The sequence below is a fragment of the Cetorhinus maximus genome, chromosome 10 (genome assembly GCF_964194155.1).
Source record: "Cetorhinus maximus chromosome 10, sCetMax3.hap1.1, whole genome shotgun sequence".
NCBI lineage: Eukaryota > Metazoa > Chordata > Chondrichthyes > Lamniformes > Cetorhinidae > Cetorhinus > Cetorhinus maximus.
Genome location: NC_135888.1, coordinates 102,259,062 through 102,285,533, shown reverse-complemented (window position 1 = coordinate 102,285,533; position 26,472 = coordinate 102,259,062). Strand labels below are relative to the sequence as shown.

Genomic DNA, 26,472 nt, shown 5'->3' with positions numbered 1-26,472 from the left:
TCCACCCTCTTAAACATTCACTCCTTCCACCACCAACACACAGTGGCAGCAGTGTGTATACAAGATGCTCTGCAGCAATTTACCAAGGCTTCTTCAACAGCACTTGCCAAACCCCAATCTCTACCACCCTAGAAGGACAAGGGTAACAGACACATGAGAACACAACCACTTGCAAGTTACATACCATCCTGACTTGGAACTCTTATTGCTGTTCCTTCATTGTCACTGGGTCTAACTCCTGGACTCCCTTTCTAACAATACTGGGAGTATTGCTGAAAAGGGAGACATGTTGCCAAAGCTCTTCGCCTGCACTCATCAGGGCAACTTATACTAAAAAAGATAAAGATGCTGATTGGTTGGCAAGTCAACACTGATTGCTGAGGCGTTGCCTTAGAGAAAGCAACAGGGAATGATAAGACTCCCCAAGCTCCCGGGTAATTCAAAAAAAGCTGAAGGCTTGAACTTATTCCTTTTGTCTGCAGAGAACGGGTCTCTGCGTATGAGCATATGTCACTTCTAGCAAGTGTAAATGAGCCACGTTACAAGCTTGGCTGGTTATCTTAAATTGGCTCTGGTATAGCTATTAGAACACTCAGGATTATTCAGTAAGTGCTGCCCAATTGCAGAATTGCATCTAACAGTGTACGTTTTGTTTTGGGTTTTGCAAGTGCAGGCTGGTTGAGTATAGTCTGTACTCTGCCTATTATGAACAACCGAAGGAACATGCTGTTTGTTTTGATCAGTCAGGACATAACCAAGGAAAATGATGGAGGAATCTGGGACATTGGCTGTAAGGTCTGATTCTGTGAGTATGACTATGTTAGGCTGTTGTTTTAGTCCGTGGGATATATCTCCCAATTTTGGCACAAGTCCCCAGATTAGTGAGGAGGAAAATTAGCATAAATTCCAAACCATGAATTTACAATTGAAACACAAACTAGCAATCACGAACACTCAAAATGGCTAAGACGTGCAATAAAATTGGTTAGGATACAGTAATCATAATTTGAACATAATCATTAAATATTCTAACAGGTGACACATTACAGACCAAATGGTCAGTTCTAAATTATTAGGGAAAAATGAATATTTGCAGGCAGAAAAAGTAGTATGTCACATGTAAAGTCAAGTACCAACTGAGACTAGTTTATTTCGGGTCGACTATATATACATATACACACACAATGGCCATAAAAGGATGCTATTGCACTTCTCCCTCCTTAATGAGAAAGTACACAATATATACATTTCTTATTTTTCATTTATTTACAAATCCAACTCAACCACTGGTTTCCTATTCCTAAGAGGATATCACCTTTCTTGATCCAAATATTCAGAACTTGGGGAAGGACCTTGCCCCATTTTGCCATGAATCTGAGGAGACGTTTTCTCCAAAAACAGATATTTCCCTTGACCTTCAATTGAATTTTCCATTTTATCAGACATGTCTGTCTGACTCTGACTTGGATCTGAACTGGGTTCAGACAAAACTGGTGTTGGAATAGCTGACCATTTCCATGGTTGCAAAGGTACTGATGGCAGCTTCTTTTCTACAGCTTAACATGCTCTACACTGTTTCACTGTGTCTTCTATATCCTTATCTAATCCTGGTCACCAAAGATAGCATCTTGCTAAGCTCTTTGAAGCTTATCCCTAAGTGTTGATGATGAAGATCACATAGCAACTGTGATCTGCAACTTTCAGGATTACAACTCTGGCTCTCCACATAACACCTTTATCCATTCTTACACATAAAAAAGGCCTGATTTCTAAATCCAGCATCTATGTTGGTCACCAATTTGCCATAAAGTCATATACCTTAGTCAATACAGTGTCCCAACAAGTTGTTCTACCAATATCTGCCATCTGCTATTACTGGCAACTCATCTACGTATGAAAAGAAAAATGCATCTTCCATGTTGGGCTCTACTTCTGACGAGGAATCGTAATCTAGACATTGCATTGGCATTACAGTGATCTTCCAATCATCTGTATTTAATGTCATACTGATAAGCAGACAAAATCAAAACCCATTTCTGTACTTGGGCTGCAGGTAAAGTGGATAGTGAAGACTTTGGATTCAAAATACTCGTCAGTGGTTTATCATCAGTTTCAATCGTGAAACTACAATCATACAAATATTTATGAAATAATCTTACTCCAAAAATCAAAGACAATGGGTGGAATTTTTCGTGCCCGCTGGCATCGGGTGTGATCGGTGGCGTGAGTGGACAATATGGTATGGTAGGTTTTACGATGGCAGGAAACCAGTTCATGATTGTCCGCTCAGCCGGTTGGCTTTTTTTTTTTCCTGCCATTTGTTGTCGGGAACCTCATTGTAATATCATCATCAGGCCTGCCCACTGGAATCGTCCCTCCCCGCTGGATCGTCCATCCATGTCTGCGGGAAAGCATGCCGACGTGTTTCACAACAGCAGATAAAAGGTGTGCACTTGGCAGCCTGCACTTTGAGAGAAACTTGGAGGGAGTACACAGTGATGTTGTGTAGCGCTCGCCAGGATTGTCTATGGGACTTCAGGCTTCAAGGGCGTTGGGTGGTCGGAGTTAAGGGCAGCCCTGCCGTTGAGGTGACTGGTGGGCTGGTGGGGGAGGGGAGGGGGCATCAAAAGCAGCCCTGCTGTGGAGGCGACGGGTGGCAAGGGCAGCCCTGCCTTTGAATATAGCAAACAAGCATTCAGGGTGGGGGGTAGGGAAGTGGCCACGCATCAGGGAAAACTGTAGAAAGTGACCATTCCTCTGCAACTGAGACTGTTCAAGCGCAGCCACATTGATGTGATTGGGGTCAGGCTCCTAGCTTATCTACCACTCAAGCAACGCAGAGGCATCAAAGTGTCACCAAGTGCTCCAGAGCTTCGCCCCTGCCCCGCCCCCAACCACTGGCAGACTGCAAACTCATGAGCATTTTAGTGGACTGCAGAACAGTTGGATGACTGCACATGTACAATCTCCTCGCTAAAGCTGGCCATGGAGCAGTCACTGCTGGAGGCACTCACAACCCCTTGCAATGTTAGTATCCCAGTTTTGACCAGTCTCCCCCATGGTTCAAGCTAACAGGACAGCCATGTAGCGCATCCAAGTGGTGGCCAGCACTCCCTGGGAAATGTTAAGGGGCCTTCACACTTAAGCAGGACAGGTTCTTAGTACACCCATGCTAACCACGTGTCTCTCTCTCTTTCATCCTGCAGGAGTACATCATCAGGATTATGGAGCCTGGTGAACATGATGTATACCTGTTGGCCCTCAGAGCGCAAAGCCAATGGAGGAGAGAGCGACTGAGGTTCCTGGCTGTGCAGAGGCAGGGGCAGCAACCTCAGGAAGAAGGGGCATCTGGGCACACAATGCCAAGAGCCACAGCGACACCCAGGGTCTATAGATGCCGCCTTTCATTCCTGCAGATAACTGAGAACCAGTGTTGCTGAACATGTCTAGGGAACTGGTCGGTCACATCTGCCAGCTACTGCAGGATTTGGCGCCACAAAGACATGGAGGGCATCCACTGCCAATGGCCGTGAAAGTGACCGCAGCGCTCAATTATTATGCCAGTGGCTCCTTTCAGGGCTCTACAAGTGACCTCTGTGGGATCTCACAAGCCTCCACCCAGAAATGCATCCATGAGGTCATGGATGCCATCTTACGAGGGCACACAACTTTGTGCAATTCGCCAGGGACCAGGACAGCCAGGATGCAAGAGTGATTGGATTCGCCCAAAGAGCTGAAAATATGAATGTATTCCTTTTTTTGTGGTTTGCTTTTCAAAGAGTTAGCTTTGTTCAATTGTAGAACCCTCAACTCTGAATCTGAAGGGCTTAGGTTCAAGACCACTCCTGGACATAGTTTAAACTTCAGTGCAATACTGAAGGAGTGTTACACTATTGCAGATGTCACTTTTTGGATGGAGAATTGATCTGAGGTGCCATTTGCATGTTCAGGCGGACATGAATTATCCTAATTTTCGGGGGTTGTGGGAGTGGTGGCGGTGGTTATTCTGCAGCTCTGGTCTTTCTTTTAATATTTTAAGTTGGCCAGTGTTCAGGACAAAAATTATAGACAAGTGTAAGACTCAAATGGTGTAAACATAACTTTTTAAAGAGCTATTTTGAGATTGTAAAACATCAGCGACTAACAGTTTGTATAACCCTGTTCTGCATTGTGGAACAAGAATACTCAAAGTAAACCATTGAAAGAACATTGCCTAAAATTGTAAAAGATGCTATGAGCATATGTATGGGAGCAAGCTGATGGGATGTTGGACGTTCTTAATAATCATAGCAGCGATGCAGGTGAGCAGAGCACCACTCATTGAACTTCTTGCAGTCTGTATTTATTTTTATTTAATTTAGGATTTCCTGGATGCTGTAAGTGAAATACTCTGGTCTCCACTCAATAGTTAAACCATCAGATTTAAAGTTAGGTGTGTCCAGGTAGCTGTGAGGCAAGATTCCTCTTATGGAAGAGAGAGCATTGAAAGACTTCAGCTCATATTTGCCACTCTTTCTGAGCTCAATATTATATTACCAGAACCACCAGTGCTCTCTCAGTTCTGATTTTTTGAGTAATTCTGGAAACAGTCATTTGGTAATACAAACTTGAGTATCGCTGAAAAAAGACACACCTAAGCTTTTCTGAAGAAGAGTCATACGGACTCAAAACGTCAACTCTGTTTCTCTCTCCACAGGTGCTGTCAGACCTGCTGAGTTTTTCCAGCATTTTCTGGTTTTATCTCAGCTTTTCGCCTTGCACTCATCAGGATACTCGTGTATACCAATGTAAGGGGGAAAACAACAATTTATACTGTATGTGAAAAGAGCTGATTGGCTGGCAAGTGATGTTGCCATGGTGAATGTACCACTGATGGTGACTGACAGTTAACTGCCAGGCACTGAAATTTAAACCAGGCAACTTGACTCAGATTGGTCAAGGCATTGCCCTGAGGAATGAGTCAGTGAATGGTTGTCGCTTATTTTGTTTAGCTGAAACAGGGGCAGTGTATGTATATGTTCCTTCTGTCTGCAAAGAAATGGGCCCTGCGTATTAATATATGTAGTTTCCAGTACACACAAGTGCGCCACATTGTGAGCCCGACTGACAATCTTAAATTGGTTGTCAGTGTAATTCTTAGCACATTGAGGATTGTTTGCTACTGCAACAACATGAGTGGTATTCGCCACTAACAAGATGCTGCTGTCAAGCCAAAAAGATATTCTGCCTATCACACAAATGAGAAATGTGGTATGTGAATTCCAGTGTTAGGTATGTAGGCAGTACCTCCCAAAGACTGGCGGATCGTATCACATCATGTCCCAGCCGCTGTTTACAATGGGCAGGGTACAGACTGTACCCAACCAACCCGTGCTTGCAAAACTCAAAACACAGTGTCCAACATTAGATGTGATTCCGTGATTGGACAACATTTGCTAAATAATCTTCAATGCACTAAGAATTATGCTGAGAACCAATTTAAGGTCATCAGTCAGGCTTGCAATGTGGAGCATTTGCATATACTGGAAGCTACATATATTAATACACAGGGCCCTGTTCTTTGCAGACAGAAAGAACATGTACACACATTGCGTCTGTTTCAGCTAAACAAAATAAATGACAGCCATTCGCTGACTCATTCCTAATGCCTTGACCAATCACGGTCAAGCTGCCTGGTTTAAATTTCAAACAATGCTTGGCAGTTAACTGTCAGTCATCATCAGAGGTGCATACTCCATGGCAACGTCACTTGCCAACCAATCAGCACTCTCTTCACATACAATATAAATTGTTGTTTTCCCCCTTATATTTATATTCTTGCAATTGTCCTGATGAGTGCAAGACAAAAAACTTAGACATGTCTCTTTTCTCAGCAATTCTGGAAACAATGGAAAAGGGTGACAGGTATATAAAAATGAAAAAGTGTCAAGCAGAAAAGATCATACAGCCTTCGCAATAACTTGTTAATAACTTATGAGCAAAAATTGGAAAGTTAATAGCTATTTAGTACTGTAAAGAGGTCTGCCGACAGCCACTGAGACCATTAGCCAATGATCAATAATGCAAGTGTAACTATACTTGGAAAAATGCTTGTATACCTGAACTCTGTGTTCCCTCATATACATTTATGTGGTATTGCGGCAGATATCAAGAGTGAAAATGATACTTTATAATTACTCATTACATACTTAACAGTCATTAAATTGGTGAAAGGTTTAATGTAATTTATGACATGGCTATGCAGCCATTATATTGAAAATACAATGTAGAACACTACTGATAAAAACGTAATACACTTCCAAAATTATTCTTCTCACAGGTCTTAGTCAAGACCTTTAAGTCTTTGTGTGCAAGTCTCATTGGTCGATTACGTATGGAACACCCAACCAGCAAGTTAAAACAAAAAATTACATTTTTCTGATAAGCTATTTTGCATTTATGCCAGGTGTTGTTCCTCTACCAAGTTAAGATATTACACTGAAGAAATAGTCACAACTATAAAAAGGTCATATACATTTGAATGCAAATTAACACAGGTTTTGCTGAAAAGAAAATCTCAATGAGGTTGATTTCCAATTAGCTAAAGAACCATAAACCATAGCTTCGTCTTCTCCCCACGTAGTACTAAATTAATAACACAAGATTACCTGTCTGTGAAATAAAATATCAATGTCAAATTGAATCAGAGACCTAGGCCTCAACTGTCAGAAGCACCTGTCAAAGGGAGCAATCAAGCTGTCAGGATATTTAAAAGTCCTGCCCTTTAAATCTTTGAAAACAATGTCTGGAGTTGAAAACATGATTGCTTGCTATTTCACTCTGTCTGTTGAATAAGCAATTACTGGATTTGTGCTGCATGACTGATTTCATAACTATCCATTATCACAGTAGGGTGCCTGCCATTTCACAGTTTGATGGACAGCTACAAGTGATTATAGGTTCATTGATGTGGGACTCCGAATTCCATTGCCTCCAGTTATAAAGGATTGTGCATTTGAATTAAATATTTTTTGTTATAAGGCTTTATTTAGTTGAAAGAATGTAAATGTACTAAATGGGTTTTTATAAATGATCGTTTTTTTCAATATTGTGAAGTCTGACACTTAGGACATTTTTTTATAGAACTTTATTTTATCTCATCTCTGCATGGATCCTGAGGTCTGCTCATGGTGGACACTAGGTGAGTTGGCATGGTAGGTGTAAAGGCAAAGGGTGCTGGGCCACGGGGGGCCATGGGTTGGCACTAAGTTAGCATAGGGGCTATAAAGTGACATGGGGGGGCGTGGATGGAGGGGCATGAGGTGACATGGAGGCCATAGAAGGAAGGTGGACGGGAACAGGTTGGCATAGAGGGTAGCAGGAGCTATGGGGGGTTGGTGGGGCATGGGGTAGCTTGGATGGGACATGGGGAGTGTGTAGTGGCAGGGGGTAGACAGTGAGGGCTGGAGGGATGTTTCATGTTTAATTCTTTATTTTTCAACTTTGGACATGGTGCCAGATCCCCGAGGCAGGCCTTCCGTCCAGCCTGCATCTGCATCCAGCATCCTCCTCAGTTCTTCCCGGGTTGCCCACCCCAATTTCTAATCCAGCCCGCCCCCTTCCCTGGACTGAAAATCTGATGTCTTGGGACCCATTTAAAAAGGTTGGGTTCGTGGATCCAGGAATTCTCCCGTCTATGTGCTCCCGACCCGGGAGTGTAAACCTGAGCCCTAGTGTATACGCTCATTAATAAAACTGTGAAGCCTTTTGGGGGAGGGTTGGATTTCTCCCCATACACAGCAGAAATTAACAGTTGAAAAAAAATTGTACCACACCTGAGAGGGGAGCAGTCGCTGGAGGTTGAGGAAACAGGTACTGGACTTGAAGGTGCTGAAACCATAGGCCACGAGGGTGATAATGGTGAGCTGGGACTGGGAGGGAGAGGACTAGAAATTAAATAAGCAGTGTTAAAAACAAAGAATTAAAATTAAAATTACAATGACAACAGATAGAGGTTATAATTCTAGGATTAGCTCAAAGGTCTAGGGTTGGCATGCCACGTTAAGGATTTATTTGTGCACTTCTTGACATTTTGGTAACAGTTTTCAAAATGGTTGGAAACAAGACTTCTTTCAACAGTACACTGGACTCCAAATAAACAGGAACATGATCACAGCACAGAATTACAGTTGTATTCACTCACATTTTGGTAGAATCTCGGATTCAAGAGAACATCAGAAAGAGCTACTGCTATTACTTTCAATGTCCACTACTCTTACCACTTAGTTAATGCATCGAAGTGGAAGAATTGGGAAACCCATTTGGGATCTTTCTCTCATAGCCTTGTATAGCTGTATAATTTCCTGTCCACCAGTTTGTGATCAGCATCCTTGATAACAATACAATGTCAATGCTGAACAGCTCTTTGCCAACTGCTGATTCAAATGTTGATTTTTCTCAAAAGTGCAAAAAGGCAATCCAAAGTCAGGTTTCTCCCATCAGATAAGAAAATACTAACTTCATTTGGGGATAAAGTGCAACAATGAAGGAGCAGAATGAGAAAGAAGACACCTTCCATTGGCAGCAATAGCTTTATTAACTCAGCACAACCATTAGCTTTTCAGAATTAACACTGGTTTCTCCTTAGTCTTCTGTCTTGGCAATCTATTCAGGAAAATACTAGGAGCAGGATTTTACGTCCCACGGGTGGGTGCGTGCCTGACCTGATCGGGTGTAAAATAGTGTGCGATATTTCGGTCGGTGGGTGCACGTGAGAGTCGGCAGCGCGCCCACTGACAATTGAGGGGCCTGTTAAGGCCCTTAATCAATTAATTCAAACTTATTTTACACTGCCCGTCCAACCTTACAGTTGGCAGGCAGGTGAGTCAGCCAGGCGGCCTTTGGATTTTTTTAGGAAACCTCATCCATGGGCGAGATGAGGTTTCCAATATTAATTTTTTTTAAATTTGACAATTTTTATGTTCATGTCTTCAGGGAGCTTTTAGTGCATGCTCCCCTGTGAATACACAGACTTTTGGGCTCACACTCCTCCCGCTCTTGCCCTCGCCCCAGCAGTGCTGAGCTTCTCTGTGCGCCTTTCACGCTAGCTGGCCATCAATTGGTGAAATCACGGTCGGGGGCTGATCATGGGCGGCGGACCGTTTCCTGGCTGCTCCCGGGCCCACCCACCGCACCCGCCTGGCGACCCGAAAATCTTGCCCTAACCAAATAACTTCCCTGCCATATTAAACAGGCCATAACAGCCAAAACATGATATGATTGCTGGGAAAATTAAGGATCATGCAGGAGAACGAAAATGTGAGAATGAAAATGAAGCTACAGAAAGTACAACAAGCCTTAAAAATAGGAGAAGGGAACAGAGGAGCACAGAAATATAGGAACAGAAGTAGGCCATTCAGCCTCCTGAGCCTATTCTGCCATTCAATGATATCATGGCCGATCTGTGACCTAACTCCACACAGGCCTTTGCCCCATATCTCTTCAGACCTCTGGATAACCGACATTTATTAATCTCACAGTTAAAATTTACAATTAACTGTGCATCAATTGCTGTTGGCAGATATGAGTTCCACCACCCTTTGTGTACAGAAATATTTCCTTATTCCAGTCTTGAAAGGTCTAGCTCTAATTTTTAGACTATGCCCCCAATCTTAGACTTCCCAAACAGAAGAAATAGTTTATCTTTATCTACTCTATCAGTTCCTCTTAATAATTTGAAAACTATGATCAAATCACCCCCCAACCTTTTAAATTTCAGGGACTATAACCCTAGTTTGTGTAATCTCTCATTATAATTTAACCCCTGGATCCAGATACCACTCTGGTAAAACTATGCTGTACTCCTTCCAAGGCTAATATATCCTTCCTAAGGTGTGGTGCCCAGAACTACTCACTGTACTCCAGGTAAGGTGTAATCAAAGAAGAAATCCCTAATTTAGAATTTCCATAGAAGTACTCAAAGACAAATGGGGGTGCACTGAGGCAGTCAAAGAGCTTCTCCACGCCATCCACACACTAAGAACGGGAAAGCATCTTTGCTTTGGAAACTGACAGCAATAATTCCATTAGACAAAAAGGTGAGGAAGGTGTGAAGGAATTCTAGCGACGTTAGTCGGTCTAGTGGGCCAGGGATGACATTTGTTAAAGTGCTCCTCAGTAGGACATAGGATTACAAGGCTGACGTGGAGTCAGCATGACTTCAAAAGAGGATGTAGTGACCTGACCAGACGTTCAAAACGGGGCAAAAAATCAAAAGGTACATGATATATTTTAAATATTCATGTGACTTGAGAGAGATGGTGCTGCTGGGAAATATGGAGTAACTTGAAAAATCAGCAGGTTAACTTGAACAATTGCCAGACTATGAAAATAATTTATATTAGGGAACTAAAGATTGTTTGAAAATTGAATCAAAAGTGTCAGAATGGTTCACAGTGAAGAGGGGATTGTGTCAGGGTTCTTTTCATCCATTTTCTTTAACCTAGTCAGATAACAAATAATGAGTGATGCATTAGGGAGAAAATTAGTGAATTACTGACCCAAAGCATTAAGGGAAAGTGAGGTAGTTCTGACAAAAGGTTCTTGATCTTAAATGTTAGTTCTGTTTCTCTCTTCACAGGTGCTGCCAGACCTACTGAGTATTTCCAGCATTTTCTGTTTTTATTATAGGGTAAGGTTAGGACATAGTAAGCCACCTGAAAATTGTGAAGGATGTTTATATACTCATTGGTTACTGTTCTCATAACAAATGAAGGGTGAAGAAAAGTAGCTCGATGGCAGCTTCCCAACAAACTAAATCATAGATTGTATAAAGAAGAGCACAGATGAAGGGAGAAAGTATCAGGTGAAAAGTGTTAGGGAATTGAAGTATGGATGACATAATATGCCTTAGAAGTTGCATGGGCTTAAGGGGATTGTGAGAATGAGATAAGGAGAAACTGCTGAAAAAGACATTTTGTCAAAGCTTTTTGTCTTGCACTCATCAGGACAATCACAAGAAAACCAATGTCCGAGGAAGCAACAACTTTATACTGCGTGAGAAGAGAGTGCTGATTGGTTAGCAAATGGACACTGATTGGTCGATGTGTTGCCATGGAGAATGCACCAGTTACTGGTGACTGACAGTTAACTGCCAAGCATTGTTTGAAACTTAAACCAGGCAGCTTGACTCTGATTGGTCAAGGCATTGCCCTGAGGAATGAGCCAGCGAATGGCCATCACTTATTTTGTTTCACTGAAACAGGCTCAATGTGTGTACATGTTCTTTCTGTTTGCAAAGAACAGGGCCCTGTGCATTAATATATGTAGCTTCCAGTACATGCAAATGCACCACATTGCAAGCCCAACTGACAATCTTAAATTGGTTGTCAGCATAATTTTTAGCACACTGAGGATTATTTAGCAAATGTTGCTCAATTGCGGAATCACATATAATGTTGGACACTGTGTTTTGAGTTTTACAAGCACGAGCTGGTTAGGTACGGTCTGTACCTTGCCTGCAATGTACTGGAAGCTACGTATATTAATACACAGGACCATGTACACACATTGCACCTGTTTCAGCTAAACAAAGTAAGTGATAGCCATTCATTGGTTCATTCCTCAGGGTAATGCCTTGACAATCAGAGTCAAGCTGCCTGGTTTAAATTTCAAACAATGCTTGGCAGTTAACTATCAGTCACCATTAACTGGTGCATTCTCCATGGCAACACCTCCACCAATCAGTGTCCACTTGCCAACCAATCAGCATTCTCTTCTCATGCAGTATAAAGTTGTTGCTTCCCCTGACATTCTTGCGATTGTCCTGATGAGTGCAAAGCGCAAAACCTCGACAACATGTCTTTTTTCAGCAGTATTCAAGTTTTGTACTACTAAATGACACAAAGAGAAAAATTGATTTTGATGGACAATGAAACCAATGTGATAGATGAGACATTATAAAAAAAATTAAACAAGAATGTACGAAATTAATGTTTCTTTGACAATTCTGTATGGAGTTGAAAGCTGGACTATGAAAATGCAGAGAAGCAGAGACTGGATGTCTTTGAAATGAGTATGTACAAAGAGGAATCTATGTAAAATAAGCCAAGAGCTGCAGACGAATGCTGAGAAAGAAAGATATGGCTATGAAATCAGGTCTTAGAAAATACAAGAGAGAAAGCAATGAAAGTGAAAGCGTGAAGAAACAAATGGAAATCATGTTTAAGAGAGGAACTGAACTTCAATGCAGACTTTTCTTGAAGAGAAATATCAATTAGTTAGGCAACATGAACAAAAAGCACAATACTACAGAAACAAGAATTCTGAAACACAAACAGAAAATGCTGGGAACACAGCAAGTCAAGCAGGTCTGTGGAGAGAACTAAAGACGATATTTGGGGTAGATTTTGTGGGAACAAGAGTTCATACTCAATGTCCTGGGCTGTCAATGGATCAGCACACGATGAGTTAAAACTGCATTCTATGCTCAGTAGAAAGCTCAGTGCAAATGGGCCTTAGGCAAGGAAATCTCAGATAAAGGAGGGTGATAGAATGTGTAAAAATCACTCAACTATGTCTGTGATAGATTGAAATATGTTAAATTGTTCACATGTTTATGGAAATAAAATGATGGGAAGAGCTTAAAAGGGCAATATAATTAAGGAAATAAAATGATTAGAGGAGATTGAGAAGGGCTAAGAGCATTCTGCAGGCATTGTTATCATTCTGATATCACTTTTATACATCTTTGTTATGCATGGAATGTTGAGATCAAAGAGAAAATTATGAAGTGTGTGAGACTCTGTACACTGCACCTATGCTAGAATTATGAAGTATAATGTTCCTGAGCACAGATACTTGAATCACGATGTATGATGTCTCAATAAAGACCTGACCCCGTACGTATGGATACTTTTGTTGAAAGTAACAAAAGAAATGAAAACAAGAAAGCAGTCCAGTCCAACAGAGGCCAATTTTGAGGAACTATACACTAAAAATCTCCTTTTGCTCTCTCCACAAATGCTGCTTGGCCTTTTGAGTGTTACTAACACTTCTCGTGTTTGTTTCAAATTTCCAGCATCAACAGTATTTTTGCTTTTTGCACAGGAAAATGTTAGTATCAGCTGAGGGGACAAAGTGAGTGCACTGAAGTAATAGCTTTCATGCAGCAACAAAGCTGATGATAATCAAAAGAAAGCAATAGCATGGAACAGGGAATGTGTGCCAAATAGGATAATGCAAAGCTTAGACAGTTTACCTGCACATAGGAAGAGCAAACTGGAAGACAGAAAACAAGCAGATTGTTTTGGAAACTGGCAGTAGGAAGACCACAAAAGTAGCATTGGGTGGACTTGATGGTTAATTAAATTATGACATAAACTGGGGAGGGTTAAGGGGCGGATTACAATAGTACAAGATATACTAAAAGTAATAACTTCCCCCAAAACCTCAAACATTCATCAATTACCCTATTAACTGTCAAGTAACTATATAAACAAACAAATTTCACATTTTAATCGAATAAATTTTAAGGTAAATTTATTTCAAACTGTCTGTTTAAATATCGAATGGCTGAATAATTTAAAATTAGATTTTGATATAAAGATTTGAAAACTGTGCTTTGATCTTCTGTTTATATAAATGCTGGTCAAAGTAACCACCCATCAATTTAATTAACAATTAGTTACCAATATCTCAGGATTGGCCTGAACTTCCAAAGGAATAACTTAAGACCCCTTTCAACAATTACATCTAACATTAGGCCAATATCTTTTCTTAAACTGTCTTTTGTGGAACATCCATACAGAAACAACTGGACATCCTAAATCAATCTTTAACCCTGAGGCTTCTGAGGTTGGTTTGAGCCCCCACAACGTGTTGTGGATTCTGCAAGGGCATGCTGTTACTGATGTCAAATAAACACATTTTTCAGATTTTGTACCTTTTTTGCAAGTTTATAAAGGTTTAAAGTTGACAATGATAATACATATATTAAAACTAAGAAGCAACTAGTCATTGTTGTATGGTAGGACACAAATCCTCACATGGTGAATTTCTGACTTATCCCGCAAGCCTGTAGAAATGTTTAGTCATCGAAATTCCAGGAGGAAAAGGGGAACAGAACAGAAAGGCAAAGTGCAACTTTAATGAATTAATATGGCTCAATTTTTCACCAGATGGTATTATCAGTGGCGTTAACACATCCAAGACACAATATATAATTTACTTACCATGCTTAGGTAGGCACCTACCTAGTTGATCAAGATTAGCCTTTGACTAATAGCCTCTTTGAGGTAAAGAAACAAGTAGTAATTCAGTTCACCTTTTTGGCAGAGGAAAGAGAACAGTTTTGTTACCCATTAAATATGTAGCAAAGTGCCCAGTGCATTTACACCATGTAAGAAAAAGGTGACCATTGCAGTGTGCATCAATATATTAGAAATAAAAACAAGACACAATAAATGACATATTGTAATAGTGGAATCAAAGTTTTTCAGGATAACTGATGCCTAATGAAAATATTTTGGAAAGGACAAACAGGGTTCAATCTTTCAGAGGCTCATATATGCGATATAGTTGACAGAAGCTGTAGTTTTTAAAGCAATACCTCTATAAAAGGATAACTGGAAATTCACAAAGCTACTCAGCTCAAACTGGAGAACGTACATCATTTTTGGTTTGGATTTAGTGATTCCTCTTGTGCCTTCCACTCTGAAGTCTTTTTATGACCTAAGTCAACCTCAATGAAGAGGATGATTGAGATTTGCTGTATAGTCAGCCAATATGAGGTGCTTTGTTGTGACTCTGTTCATGTATACCAACAGGGCTGAGATCTAGAAATCACCATGTGGAGATTTGTGGACATTCTACCATTCTGTTGCACAACTTACTGGCAACTCAGGTTTTAGCACACTGCAGCCATTATTATAGAGCGCTCAATATTGATGGAATTGCTGACTACATTAATGATAAAATGCATATACATACCTAGTGAGACTGGGTTTTCTTTTGGGGTTTAACCTGTAAACATTAACAAAGAGAGACATACTTTGTCAACTACATTTCCTTCATTTTAGCAAATCAGATTTGGATTCATGTCGAAAAGATCTTTATTCGCACAAGAAGCAATACCTGTGCATGCCACTTAATTAGTGTCACCAATGAGCAAATTCACACTTTCAGTTAACCCTCCCAAGGCACAAATAAATTCACTGTATGCAGCTACTGGTAGGAATGCCATCTTAATTAGCATTGGATGCTTTTGTGGTATTAAAATGTATATACCGCAATTTAGAACAACAGTATATTACAATCATAAAATTGCAGTTTTTAAATCTGGCTTATGAAATCATTTCTTTTTTCATCGTAAATCACTGCTGTATACGAGGTTTTGAGTTTGGTACTAAAAATGGTGCCACACTATGTTCAAAATAAAGATAATAACCCCATTATTTTCCTCATCATTTATTTTTGCAGCTATGAAGTTATTGGTAGGGTACGCCACACTTAATACTAAGTAACATGTTGAATGCTCATCATTGTTGTGCTTAGATATAACAGCTTAACTGTTCACTCTTCTCAGCAATCATCTGTTACATTCTGAAAATCTGGACTCTTGAGAAGTGTTGAGCAGAAAGGAAGATGAATTCAGCACAACACAGTGTGCATACATCTTTAAAACTCATTAACCTCCTGTAGCAGATAACCATGGCAACATTAGAAATGAAAATTGCAGAGTATATAAGGTATAATGATGACAAAAATGAAAGCTGAGAACTCAAATAATATACAGAGTATGAAATATCAGCATATTTCTTCCAAAATCAAATGGCATCATTTATGATTTGCCCTCCTCTAACAGGCAATGTCATTCAAAAGTCACATAATGTGGGAAGACAGCATGAAGGCAAATGATGAGTCTTGGTTTCCAAGAATAGCCATGTGCATGACAGCAAGTCTTGAATCCAGCTGTTGGCAATAATCGTAACAAAGGTAACTACAGTGTTTGAAATAAACTGGACAGAAACCACAAAATTCAGTGGTGACAATGAGTTAAAAGTGCATGGTTAATCCTTTCAAATTCCTTAAATTCATTCTGGCCAACAATGTGGGATATTACTGAAGCTGAAATTGCAGAAGGAATAGTAGGTAACCTTTTTTCTCACCTTTGTGACCATAAATCTTTCAAATACATATACTGACACCAATAAGCAATCATGTCAACATTCTCGGGCGTGAAAAGCGCAAGACTGGGTAATTTATAATCATGACAAAAATGAACTAGTTTGGTCCTTAATAGATTGTTTTTTGGATTTTTTGGTTGGCCATAGCCATTAGGTTAAACGTTACAATGCTTGCTGTTTCTACAAAGGGAAAAAAAGTGATACTTTTAGCATAACAATTATGTACCTGTAAAATGTGCCTGTTGAAAAGAATGGGTTTAATAGCTAATATTTGTTAAGTACAGGACATAAGAAATAAAAGGAGTAGGCCATATGGGCCCTCGAACCTGCGCTACATTCAATAAAATCATGGTCGATCTGATCTTGGCTTCAATTTCATTTCCTGTCTGTTCCCCATTACCTTCGACTCACCTATGGTTCAAAACTTCGGGCAGAATCGTCCCAGATTTGCACAAATTGCCCGTGGTAGCAGGCGCAAAAAAGGACATTTTACCCGTTTTACCCACAATGGTGGTTTTTCGTGCTGTATCGTCCCATTCCGGCACATCCTGCCTCGTTAATTATACATTCACAGGAAACATGGCGAATCACTGGCAAGCAGGTTCAGATTTGCCCGCCCTGCTGTCACCTCAAACCTGCACAGAGCTAGCACTCTCTAAGGGATTGGAAGCTGCTGGAAAGTCATGGCTGCCAAAGGGAGGAAACATGCTGCCCCCAAATTTAGTGACGCCTCCCTCAGGCACCTACTGGACACTATGGAGGCCCGCCATGAAGTCCTCTACCCCAGTTCTGGATGAAGACCAGCAAGCAAGGTGACAAATCCAGCATGGAAGGCGGTGGCAGCAGTGGTCAGCGCCAACGCCCTTCAAAACAGGACAGCCACCCAGTGCCAAAAGGGGATGAATGATCTCCTCCATTCTGTCAGGGTAAGTCACTCTTCTCATCACTCTCAACTCACACACCCACGAGAATCTCATTCACTGCCAGTTCAAGGGACATCATAATTCACTGTCACACACACAGACACCTTCATCTGCCCTGGATAATGTCCTCAACCCGTCCATGGCAACACTCACCACCCACACATGCCTCATCATCCAGCCTGGCAGGCATCCTGCTTACACACTCTCCATCTGTATTCATGCAGGACAAGCTGGCACACAACAAAAGGGAGGGGTCGCAGACTGGTGGAGGAATGCCTGACATCAAAGTCCTTACAGACTTTGAAAATAGAGTCATCCAGCTGGCCGTCGATGACCTGGACCGTTCCTGTGCTGATTGTAAGGTACACGGTGCTCAACCAAATGAGAATCCAGCAGTTCAACATCCATCAGACAACTATTCTCTGAATGAGTTCTATTGTTCCGCAGTCCCCTACCATGCACTAATTATGTATCATTGCTTTCATAGGCACATCTGGAAAGCAGCCACTGGGGTCCATGACATAAACATAGAAAATAGGAGCAGGAGTGGGTCATTCGGCCCTTCAAACCTGCTCCACTATTCAATATGATCATGGCTGATGCTCTATCTCAACGCCATACTCCCGCTCTCTCCCCGTAACCCTTGACGCCTTTAGAGTCCAGAAATCTATCTATTTCCTTCTTAAATATATTCAGTGATTTGGACTCCACAACTTTCTGTGGTAGAGAATTCCACAGGTTCACCACCCCCTGAGTGAAGAAGTTCTTCCTCATCTCAGTCCTAAATGGCCTACCCTGTATCCTGAGACTGTGCTCCCAGCCAGAGGAAACATCATCCTTGCATCCAGTCTGTCCAGCTATGTCAGAATTTTTTATGTTTCAATGAGATCCCCTCTCATTCTTCTAAACTCCAGTGAATACAGGCCTAGTCAGCTAATCTCTCCTCATACGACAATCCTGCCATTCCTGGGATCAGTCTGGTGAACCTTCACTGCACTCCCTCTATGGCAAGTATACCCAGGTCCTCAACTCAAGCCCCAAAGACACCTCGGAAGAAGAATCTGATGACACCCCAATTGAAAACTCGTCACAGCGCTCACCAGCGCAGAGAACACACCTCAGTGGGACCTAGCTCTAGAGTAGCCTTGAGGTCACAATCTGGTGAGCACATCACACTGTCTGATCCACAGCAGGTGGGCGGCAGGGATTTCCCAGGTCTCTGGCTCTCGGAGGACTGCTGGAGGCCAGAAATCTGCTGAGTCAGATGAGGAGCCTCTGGACTCAGTCATACCTCAGTTGCTGGAGCTGCAAAGGCAAGATAGGGAACATCAGGATTGGATGTCTGCTGCACTTCTCAGAATGTAAGGTGCCATGGAAGGGTCCGTCTGCCTTCAACTTGAGGTGATAGTGCCAGCATGCCAAAGCACCGAGGTCAACACTGGTAGGATGGCGGCCGCTATGGAGACTTTGGTCCAGGACTTCAGTCCTGCACTGCTGCGCGGGCTGAACTCCATTGTTGATGCCATAGTTGGCCTTCAACAGTGTCAACATGAGGGGGTGCAGGGCAGCTCAATCTCACTCCAGCTTCCCCTTCTCCTCAAGGAGTCAGCCAGGGGACCTCGGGCACCCATAGAAAGGAGGATCAGCAGGCGCACAGTATGTGGCCATCCATCCAGGTGACTCCGGGAGTGTTTGGCTCATCCAAATCCCCTGTTCCTGTGACCCCAGCAGCTCCAGCTCCACAGGCCGAGGAGGATGCCACTGCCACACAGCAGGACTCTGAAAGCAGGCCAGGGCCTTGGAGGTCTTGGCACTCCAGAGGATGCCCGCCAAGGTCATCACAGACGGTAGCAGTCAGCAGGCTGCCTCCACCTCTGCTGTGGATGTTGGGGGAGCACCAAGGTGTAGCGGCAGGGTTAGGAAGGTTAAGAAAATGTAGTTTCAACGTGTGGGCGTGGGCATTAATCACTTGTACATAATGTTGACTATTGTAAATAAACTCCCGACAATGTCACCCCGTCTATGCCTCCTTATTATGATGATCAGTGTTTTGTGTCGGTCTGAAGAGAAAGCTTGGTTCCTGAATGGGATAAAGGCGGTTGTCTCGGTCCAGGGCCTCCTCCCTGTGTTTTGTGCAACCTTCCCAGCACATTGATGGTGCGCTTCACAGTCACTGACACATCAGTCATGCTTGCAACTTGATGGGGCTTATCATTGCTGCTGGAAAGTCCTGGGCTGGGGCACAGATTCCTGTCATTTTCTCTGTGTGCTTTCAGCACCTGTGAGGTGTGGCTGGCTCCCATCTCATCAGCATCTGTGTCCGGTCACAGTGTGGTTCTGAAGGGTTCGGCTCGTGAAGGATGCCATAGGATCAGGAGAATTTAAGGTTTCCCCAGTGCATCTCCATATTATAACCCTGTTCACAGAACGCAAGTGAGCTGCCATCAGCCAGACAGGAGTCAGACATTCCCATAAGCTATGTGAGGATCTATGAAGTGTCCCCACTCCATGTCATCATCATGCTCCTGTATTGTAGGGACTATGGGCATCCGCTGCGTCTCCATGACAGGAGCCTTATCACAGGGGGTATTGTGTGCTGCCATCAGCCAGACAGGAGTCAAAAATTCACAGATGCAATGTGAGGATCTATGGAGTGTCCTCACAGCATGTCTTCATAAGCCCCCATGAATCTATTGGCTATGAGGGCATCCCTAGCGTGCATGCCTCGTATGGACAATGCATTGATCCCGGTGCCGTCATCCTCGCCTTCGACAACCTCATTACCCTCATTCCTGTCGACGTCCTCCTCATCGGAGGAGATGTGCAGCTCCTCCATCTCCTCCTCAGGCAGCACTTCCCCCCATTGCGACGCCAGATTCAAACTGTGCGAATCTTGTCGACTTGCATAATCATTCACAGATCCAGGTACTGATATGGACAGTTATTGGGAACTGGTGGTGGGAATTAAAAACTGTGTGCATGTGTAATTTAAAGGGATGGGGACAATTAAAGAGATTGTAGGGCTCAGCAGGCGATACGTGACACCCTCTGTGTATTGCAGGGCTCCACCAGACCGGTCCAGGCACTGGAACCTCATTTTCAACATCACAGTGGTTTACTCCATCGAAGTGCAAGTTGCAGCATGCACCTCATTGTAACTTCTCTCTGCTGCACTCTGAGGCTGCCACATGGGCGTCATCAGCCAAGTCCTCTGCGTGTAGCTCTTGTCCCTGAGGAGCCAACCCTGCAGCCTCTTTGGGCCCTGGAAGACTTCAGGGATCTGAGACCTACTGAGAATGTAGGAGTCGTGGACCATCCCTGGGAATCATGCACAGACGTGCAGGATGTGTTTGCTGTGGTCTCAGATCAACTGAACATTAAGCGAGTGGGAGCCCTCGCAGATCACATACTGGACTGCTTGTTGCCATGGAGATCTAAGTGCCATGTGAATGCAGTTGACGGCGCTCTGCACCTGCGGAAAGCCAAAGATCTGTGCTAATTCCAGTGCTCTTTTTTCCTGGCTTGTCAGATCCTGGGCAAATGTACAAAGTTGTGTGCCCTCCTGGATATGGCGTCCGTGACCTCCTGGATGCACTTGTGTGTGGAGGCTTGTGAGATGCCGCAGAGGTCACCAGTGGAGCCCTGGAAGGAGCCACTGCCATATTAATTGAGTGCCGTGGTCACTTTCACGGCCACTGGCAGTGAATTCCCTGCAAATCCCCATGGCGCCAAATCCGACAGCAGGTGACATATGTGACTGACCAGTTTCCTGGACATGTGTAGTCTTTGGCAACTCTGGTTCTCAGTTATTTGCAGGAATGACAAGCGCCATCTGTAGACCCTAGTTCTAGCTAGGCGCCAACCCCACGACAGCACAGCGGCATGTGCAGGAGCCCTAGCCCCCCATTCTTCTTGAGGGTGCTGCTCCTCCCTCTGCCCAGCCAGGCCCCTCCGTCGCTCTTTTCTCCTCCGTCTCCACTCCCTGTAAGCCATGAGGCATACAACTAGGTCAGCAGGCTCCATGCTCCAGATGTACTCCTCCTGCAGGATGAAAGAGAGACGCATGGGTGAGCACTGGTCTCCTGGGGACCTCTCATGGTTATATGCGCGGCTCTGGCTCCGTCTCAAGGCCCCTTAACGCATGCCAAAGAGTGCTGGCCACCATCTGGATGGCCAGAGTTTAGTGCTGCATGGCTGCCTGAAACCCCACCCACTCTACCTGACTGACTGGCGGCAGCTTCGTCCACTGGACTGCATACCGTGCTCTCAGCTCATGCGCAGCCATTCTCCTAACCCGCACTGCAAGGCTGCGCTGTTAGCTTGAACCATGGGGGAGGCTTGTACAAACCTGAATGAAGACACTGCAAGGGGCTGTGAGCACCTCCACCAGTGACTGCTCCACGGCCAGCTTTCAGAAGGAGATTATACAACTTGACATTTGTCCAATTGTTCTGCAGCCCCTAAAACACTCATTAATTTGCAATCTGCGCAGGATGGGTGAAAAGTTCAGGATCATGTCATGATCTGCGTTACTTGAGTGAGCAGGTAGGCTAGAGGCCCGATTCCAAGCATGTCAATATAGCTGCGCCTGAACTGTCTCAACTGCGGAAGAATGCTCACTTTATACAAGGTTTCCCTAATGTGTGGCCACTTCCCTCCTCCCCCTGCATTTGATTGTGCACTACCATCAGACCATGCTGCCTTGCGCGCACCCCCCACCCCCCCAACCACCTCATCCCCAACTGCAGTGCAGCCCTTGCCCCAGCAACGCACTGTCAGGTAGCCAGGAAAAAGCGACTTGCCTGTGCCCTCACCTGAGTGTGCAGCGCCTCTTCCTTGAAGTCGAACAGGCGACCCTCATGAATGCTGCGCAATGTTAGTGTGCACTCATTTCTGAGTTCCTCTCAAAGTTCAGCTTGCCAGGTGCATGCCTTTTAAATGCAGTTGTAAATAAGGTCGTTCTGAAGCTACGGAGATAAATTCGATGCCGGGGGATGATTCTGGTGGGCAGGCAAGATGATGAGATGCAAATGTATTGAAATTACATTTCACGACGGTGTAAACCGATTTTTGAACTTCCTGCCATATTGTCCCCACCTGCCCGCCATGACACCCGCTGCCAACGGGGGCATCAAATTTCAGCCGTTGAATATATTCAAGGCTGAGTTAGACAACGACTCAGTCTCCACAGCTCTCTGGGGTACAGAATTCCCAGGATCCATGATCTTCTGAGAGAAGAAATTCCTATTCATCACAGTCTGAAATGGGTGAGCCCTTATTCTGGCACCATGGGCTAGATTTTGGCAACCTAGGTGCTTAGCTCAAGTTGAGAAATTTCCTGACTCGTTGGACCTGCCTCGGTAAAAACTCCTCCGAAACACGTGATTTTCATTCCGGGGAGGCTAGAGTTGGGCCCACTGACACCTGAAAAGAGGGGCTGGGATGAGTACTTAGTGATGCGACTTAGAAGGCTTGCCTTGGTTCTTTGTTTTAGAAGTTTTTAAGCCCTCTAGCCATCACACTCCTACCCATCCCCACCATGGCCTTTCATACCCTCCATGCCAACTCCAGAGACACTCACCCAGTATCCACTATGGACAGACCCCAGGAGCCATTTGGAAATGATAATAAATAAACTCCAAACAATCCAATACAGCTCTCACTCCTACAGACTTCATAGTGAAAATCTCCCAGTCATAAAATCCATTCAAAGCTTTAAATCACTTCAAGTGGTTATATCTGTTATAAAAACACAGCTCTATTTAGTAGCCGCAAAGACAGCTAATCTTTTAATAGCCTCATTGAGCTATCAATTAAACTGCAAACTCAGAACCCCCCCCCTCTGTCACTGTTGAAACTCAGCCAAGCACTCATGATAACATAATGATAGCCCTTTCCTGCAACTCCATGTTTGAATACCTCCATTCAGGTTTCTGCCCCTGCCAGCGAACTGAAACAGCTCTCAAAGTCACAAATGACACCTATGTAATCACAACAAAGGTAAATTATCCCTCCTTGTACTTCTCGATTTATATGCAACCTTTGGCATGGATGACAATACCATCCTCCCCCAGTGCCTATCCACCATTGTCCAGCTGGGTTGGAATGCACTCGCCTGGTTCCATTCTTATTGATCTAATCATAGCCAAATTATCATCTCCAATGATAATCTCACTTGGTACTCCTGCACCAATACCTCAGATGCTCCCCAAGAATCTATAATTGGTGCTCTTCTAATTCTCAACTACTTACTGCCACTCAGCCATATCATGTTATTTTACACAAGTATAGGGCTGACACCCAGCTTTACCTGACAACCACCACCACTGTTTCTAAATTGAGAGACTGCTTGCCTGACATCCTGTACTGCGTGAAGAGAAATTTCCAATTAAACATTGGGAAGAACTGAGCAATTGGCTTCAGTCCCCTCCACAAACTCCATGCTCCAGCCACTGACCACAACCCTCTCCCTGGCAATTGTCTGAGGCTGAACTAGACTTTTCATAACCTTGATGTTATATTTGACCCCGAGATGGATTTCCAACCACACACTCACAAAATCTCCAAGACTGCCTATTTCCACCTCCATTATATTGCCAAACTCTACGCTAATATCTCATGAGGCTCTGTGTCATATTTTGTATGATAAAGCTCCTGTGAGGTATCTTGGTACATTTTATTATGTTAAATGCGCTATACAAATACAAGGTATTTTTGCTGTTGTTACAGTGGCACATTTGAGATTGGAGCTCATATTGAAGAATACTAGCCCAAATTAGACTATTCTAAGTCTTCAAAGTGTTGCACATTGCAATTTCCAAATTCAGTATTTTGAAATTACTGAGGTGGCATGTTAACAGACTGACAGACTGCTCACTTCTGATAATGACAAAGGGTACACAGAAAATTAAACAGAAACGCTCAGACTGAGTTGTGGCTGATGAAAAATGTCTTTATACTGGTTACAATTGGATTAGTCAGCAGGTTTAGATATTACTAACCATTTAAAGCTTGTAACAATTACATTTGCAGGTTGTAGTCAGGATGAAATGGTTAAACCACATCAAAGCTGTCTTGTAGCGTCTCCTACTAATTAGCATGGTTAGGACTCCTTTATAGTTTTTCTAGGAATAGTAATTTGCACAAAATGGGTGTATGATGTATTGAAAAAATTAACAAATGTCTAGTGTAAAGCTGTTTAGGTAACCATTAGTTTATAAGTGTTTAATTTGATCACAAGTACACAGATCAGATAATATACTCATGGCAAAGGCTGAAATAGCTGCAGCGTACAGTGAATTTGTTCTCCCCTTTTTCCAATTCAAATCACACTAAAACAAGCAAATTGAGCAAGATTAGTGCTGAGTAATTTCATTAAAGGAACAACAGTAAATCAATAAATGGGTTTTCACTCTCCGCCTCACCAAAGGGATGCAATTCATATTTTATAAATAATGTCTCTGTTATTTGCAACACCGTGCAAGGGACCTGTACTATGCATTATTCTCCTTTCACCTTTTGCGGAATCTAGCTGATAAAGTTGCATAGCTTGACCACACAGCCCTGGGAAGAATCAATAAATATTCATTTTACACATTAGCAAGGCTTAATACAAACAGGTTAATGTTATAGTCCACCATTACATTTGGCTCACTTCAGATCATGTGACTAACACCAGGGGCAGGATTTTACGTCTCGCAGGCAGGCGCACGCCTGACCCGATTGGGTGTAAAATAGTGCATGATGATGTTGGGTGAACATCCCGATGTCATCGCGCACTCGTACGATATTTCGGTCAGTGGGCATGCGCAAGAGTCGGCAGCGTGCCCACCGCCCATCAACAATTAAGAGGCCTATTAAGGCCCTTAATCAATTAATTTAAACTAATTTTTCGCTGCCTGTCCAACCTTACAATTGCCGGGCGGGCAAATCGGCCATGGGTGGGATGAGGTTTCCAACATTAATTTTTTAAAACATTTTTGACATAATTTTTATAACATTTATGTTCATGTCAGTGAGTCCTATGTGAGGACATGTTTTGCACATTTTCATAATCTTTATTTTTGATTTTAATATTCTTCAGCTCCCTGCCTTCAGGGAGCTTTCAGTGCATGCTCCCCTGTGCATGTGCAGACTTTTGCGCTCACACTCCCCCCACACCCGCCCTAGCAACACTGAGCTTCTCAGCATGCCTTTCACGCTGGCTGGCCGTTCAGAGGCTGATCGTGGGCGGTGAACCGTTTCCTGGCCACTCTAAGGCCCGCCCGCCACGCCTACCCGACGACCCGAAAATCCTGTCCCAGATATTTCTTTCTGCTGGCAGAGATATCCTAGGTTTTCCAAAATAGTCTGGTGGAGTGCTGTTGGGTTAAGCTTACGTGAATAACAGGTCACCAAAAAACCCTTAAAATTTGCTTTTTAATAATAGCTCATCTTAATTAGTTTTCTAATATCTAGAAATACACCTACTTCTTCAGCTGTTGATATAGCTTATGAATGTAATAAAGATTCCACCCTCATGTTAAGTGCTGATGCACAGTTAACAAATTTAATGGTTTTCCTCAGTGTTTCACCGCAATGCAACTGATCAAACTTTCGAGTACAATTAGCAGATTCCAGTCAGTCTTACTGGTTGGTACATTACAATCATGTGTACCATAAAATTGGAAAACAGCTTGCATTGATTAGTGCTAAATGCTAGATTGGAAATTTAAAAGGGAATTGTTATATTTGAGATTTTCAGTTTGGGTTATCTCCCTGCACAGGTTATACTGAAATCTTTTTAGTGCCACTGCAAGAACTGATACTTGCTGTGGTATGGATTTCTGAAATGATATTTCTTTGCAGTGCATACGCTTTCAAAAAAAAAAACTGGCCACAAAGCACCTTGCGACGTACCGAGCAAAGCATTTTATAAATGCAACTTTCTTTTTATAAAGAAACAAAATTTAAAATATTAGCCAGGATCTTATGGCCCCACCACGGTGTGTCTCTGCCCTCTCCCTGACGAATGCAGTGAGCCATTTAAATCTCCATTCAGTTCAGCAGGATCATAATAATCCCGCCGTGCAGAAGGGGCCATAAAATCCTGGCCCCTATAAAAGTGGAGTTTTTCCAAATCTGAGCAAACACTTATTAACCTTAGCTCTTAGTTTCCTGCCAACAACTAACTTTCCATTTTGCTACATTTTCTAATATACTAATGCCTGTTTTTCTCTAACAATCCTCCTGAGAGATATTTCATTGGCTGCATTCTGAAAATCCACATTTACAATGACTCCATTCCGTTTATCTATATAATCACTTTTTCAAGTAATATTGAACTTGTTGAATACAACTTGCCTTTGACAAATACATGTTCTTGATTACTGCATGGATTTCTAAGA

General features: G+C 42.9%; 1 protein-coding gene across 6 annotated transcripts in view; it reads right to left on the bottom strand.

Moving 5' to 3' along the window:
* LOC144685895 (rho GTPase-activating protein 26-like) overlaps positions 1-26,472 on the bottom strand; it is a 272,264-nt gene that overhangs the window by 4,737 nt on the left and 241,055 nt on the right. For 2 of the 6 annotated variants that reach the window (XM_078550900.1, XM_078550904.1), the window contains 3 exons: positions 24,602-24,649; positions 14,968-15,000; positions 7,815-7,925 (listed from right to left, as the gene is read on the bottom strand). In XM_078550900.1, coding sequence (XP_078407026.1) covers positions 7,815-7,925; positions 14,968-15,000; positions 24,602-24,649 — 192 coding nt within the window. Of the gene's footprint in view, positions 1-7,814; positions 7,926-13,237; positions 13,258-14,967; positions 15,001-24,601; positions 24,650-26,472 lie in introns of all 6 variants that reach the window. The other 4 variants (XM_078550903.1, XM_078550905.1, XM_078550902.1 and 1 more) reach the window with 4 other exon arrangements.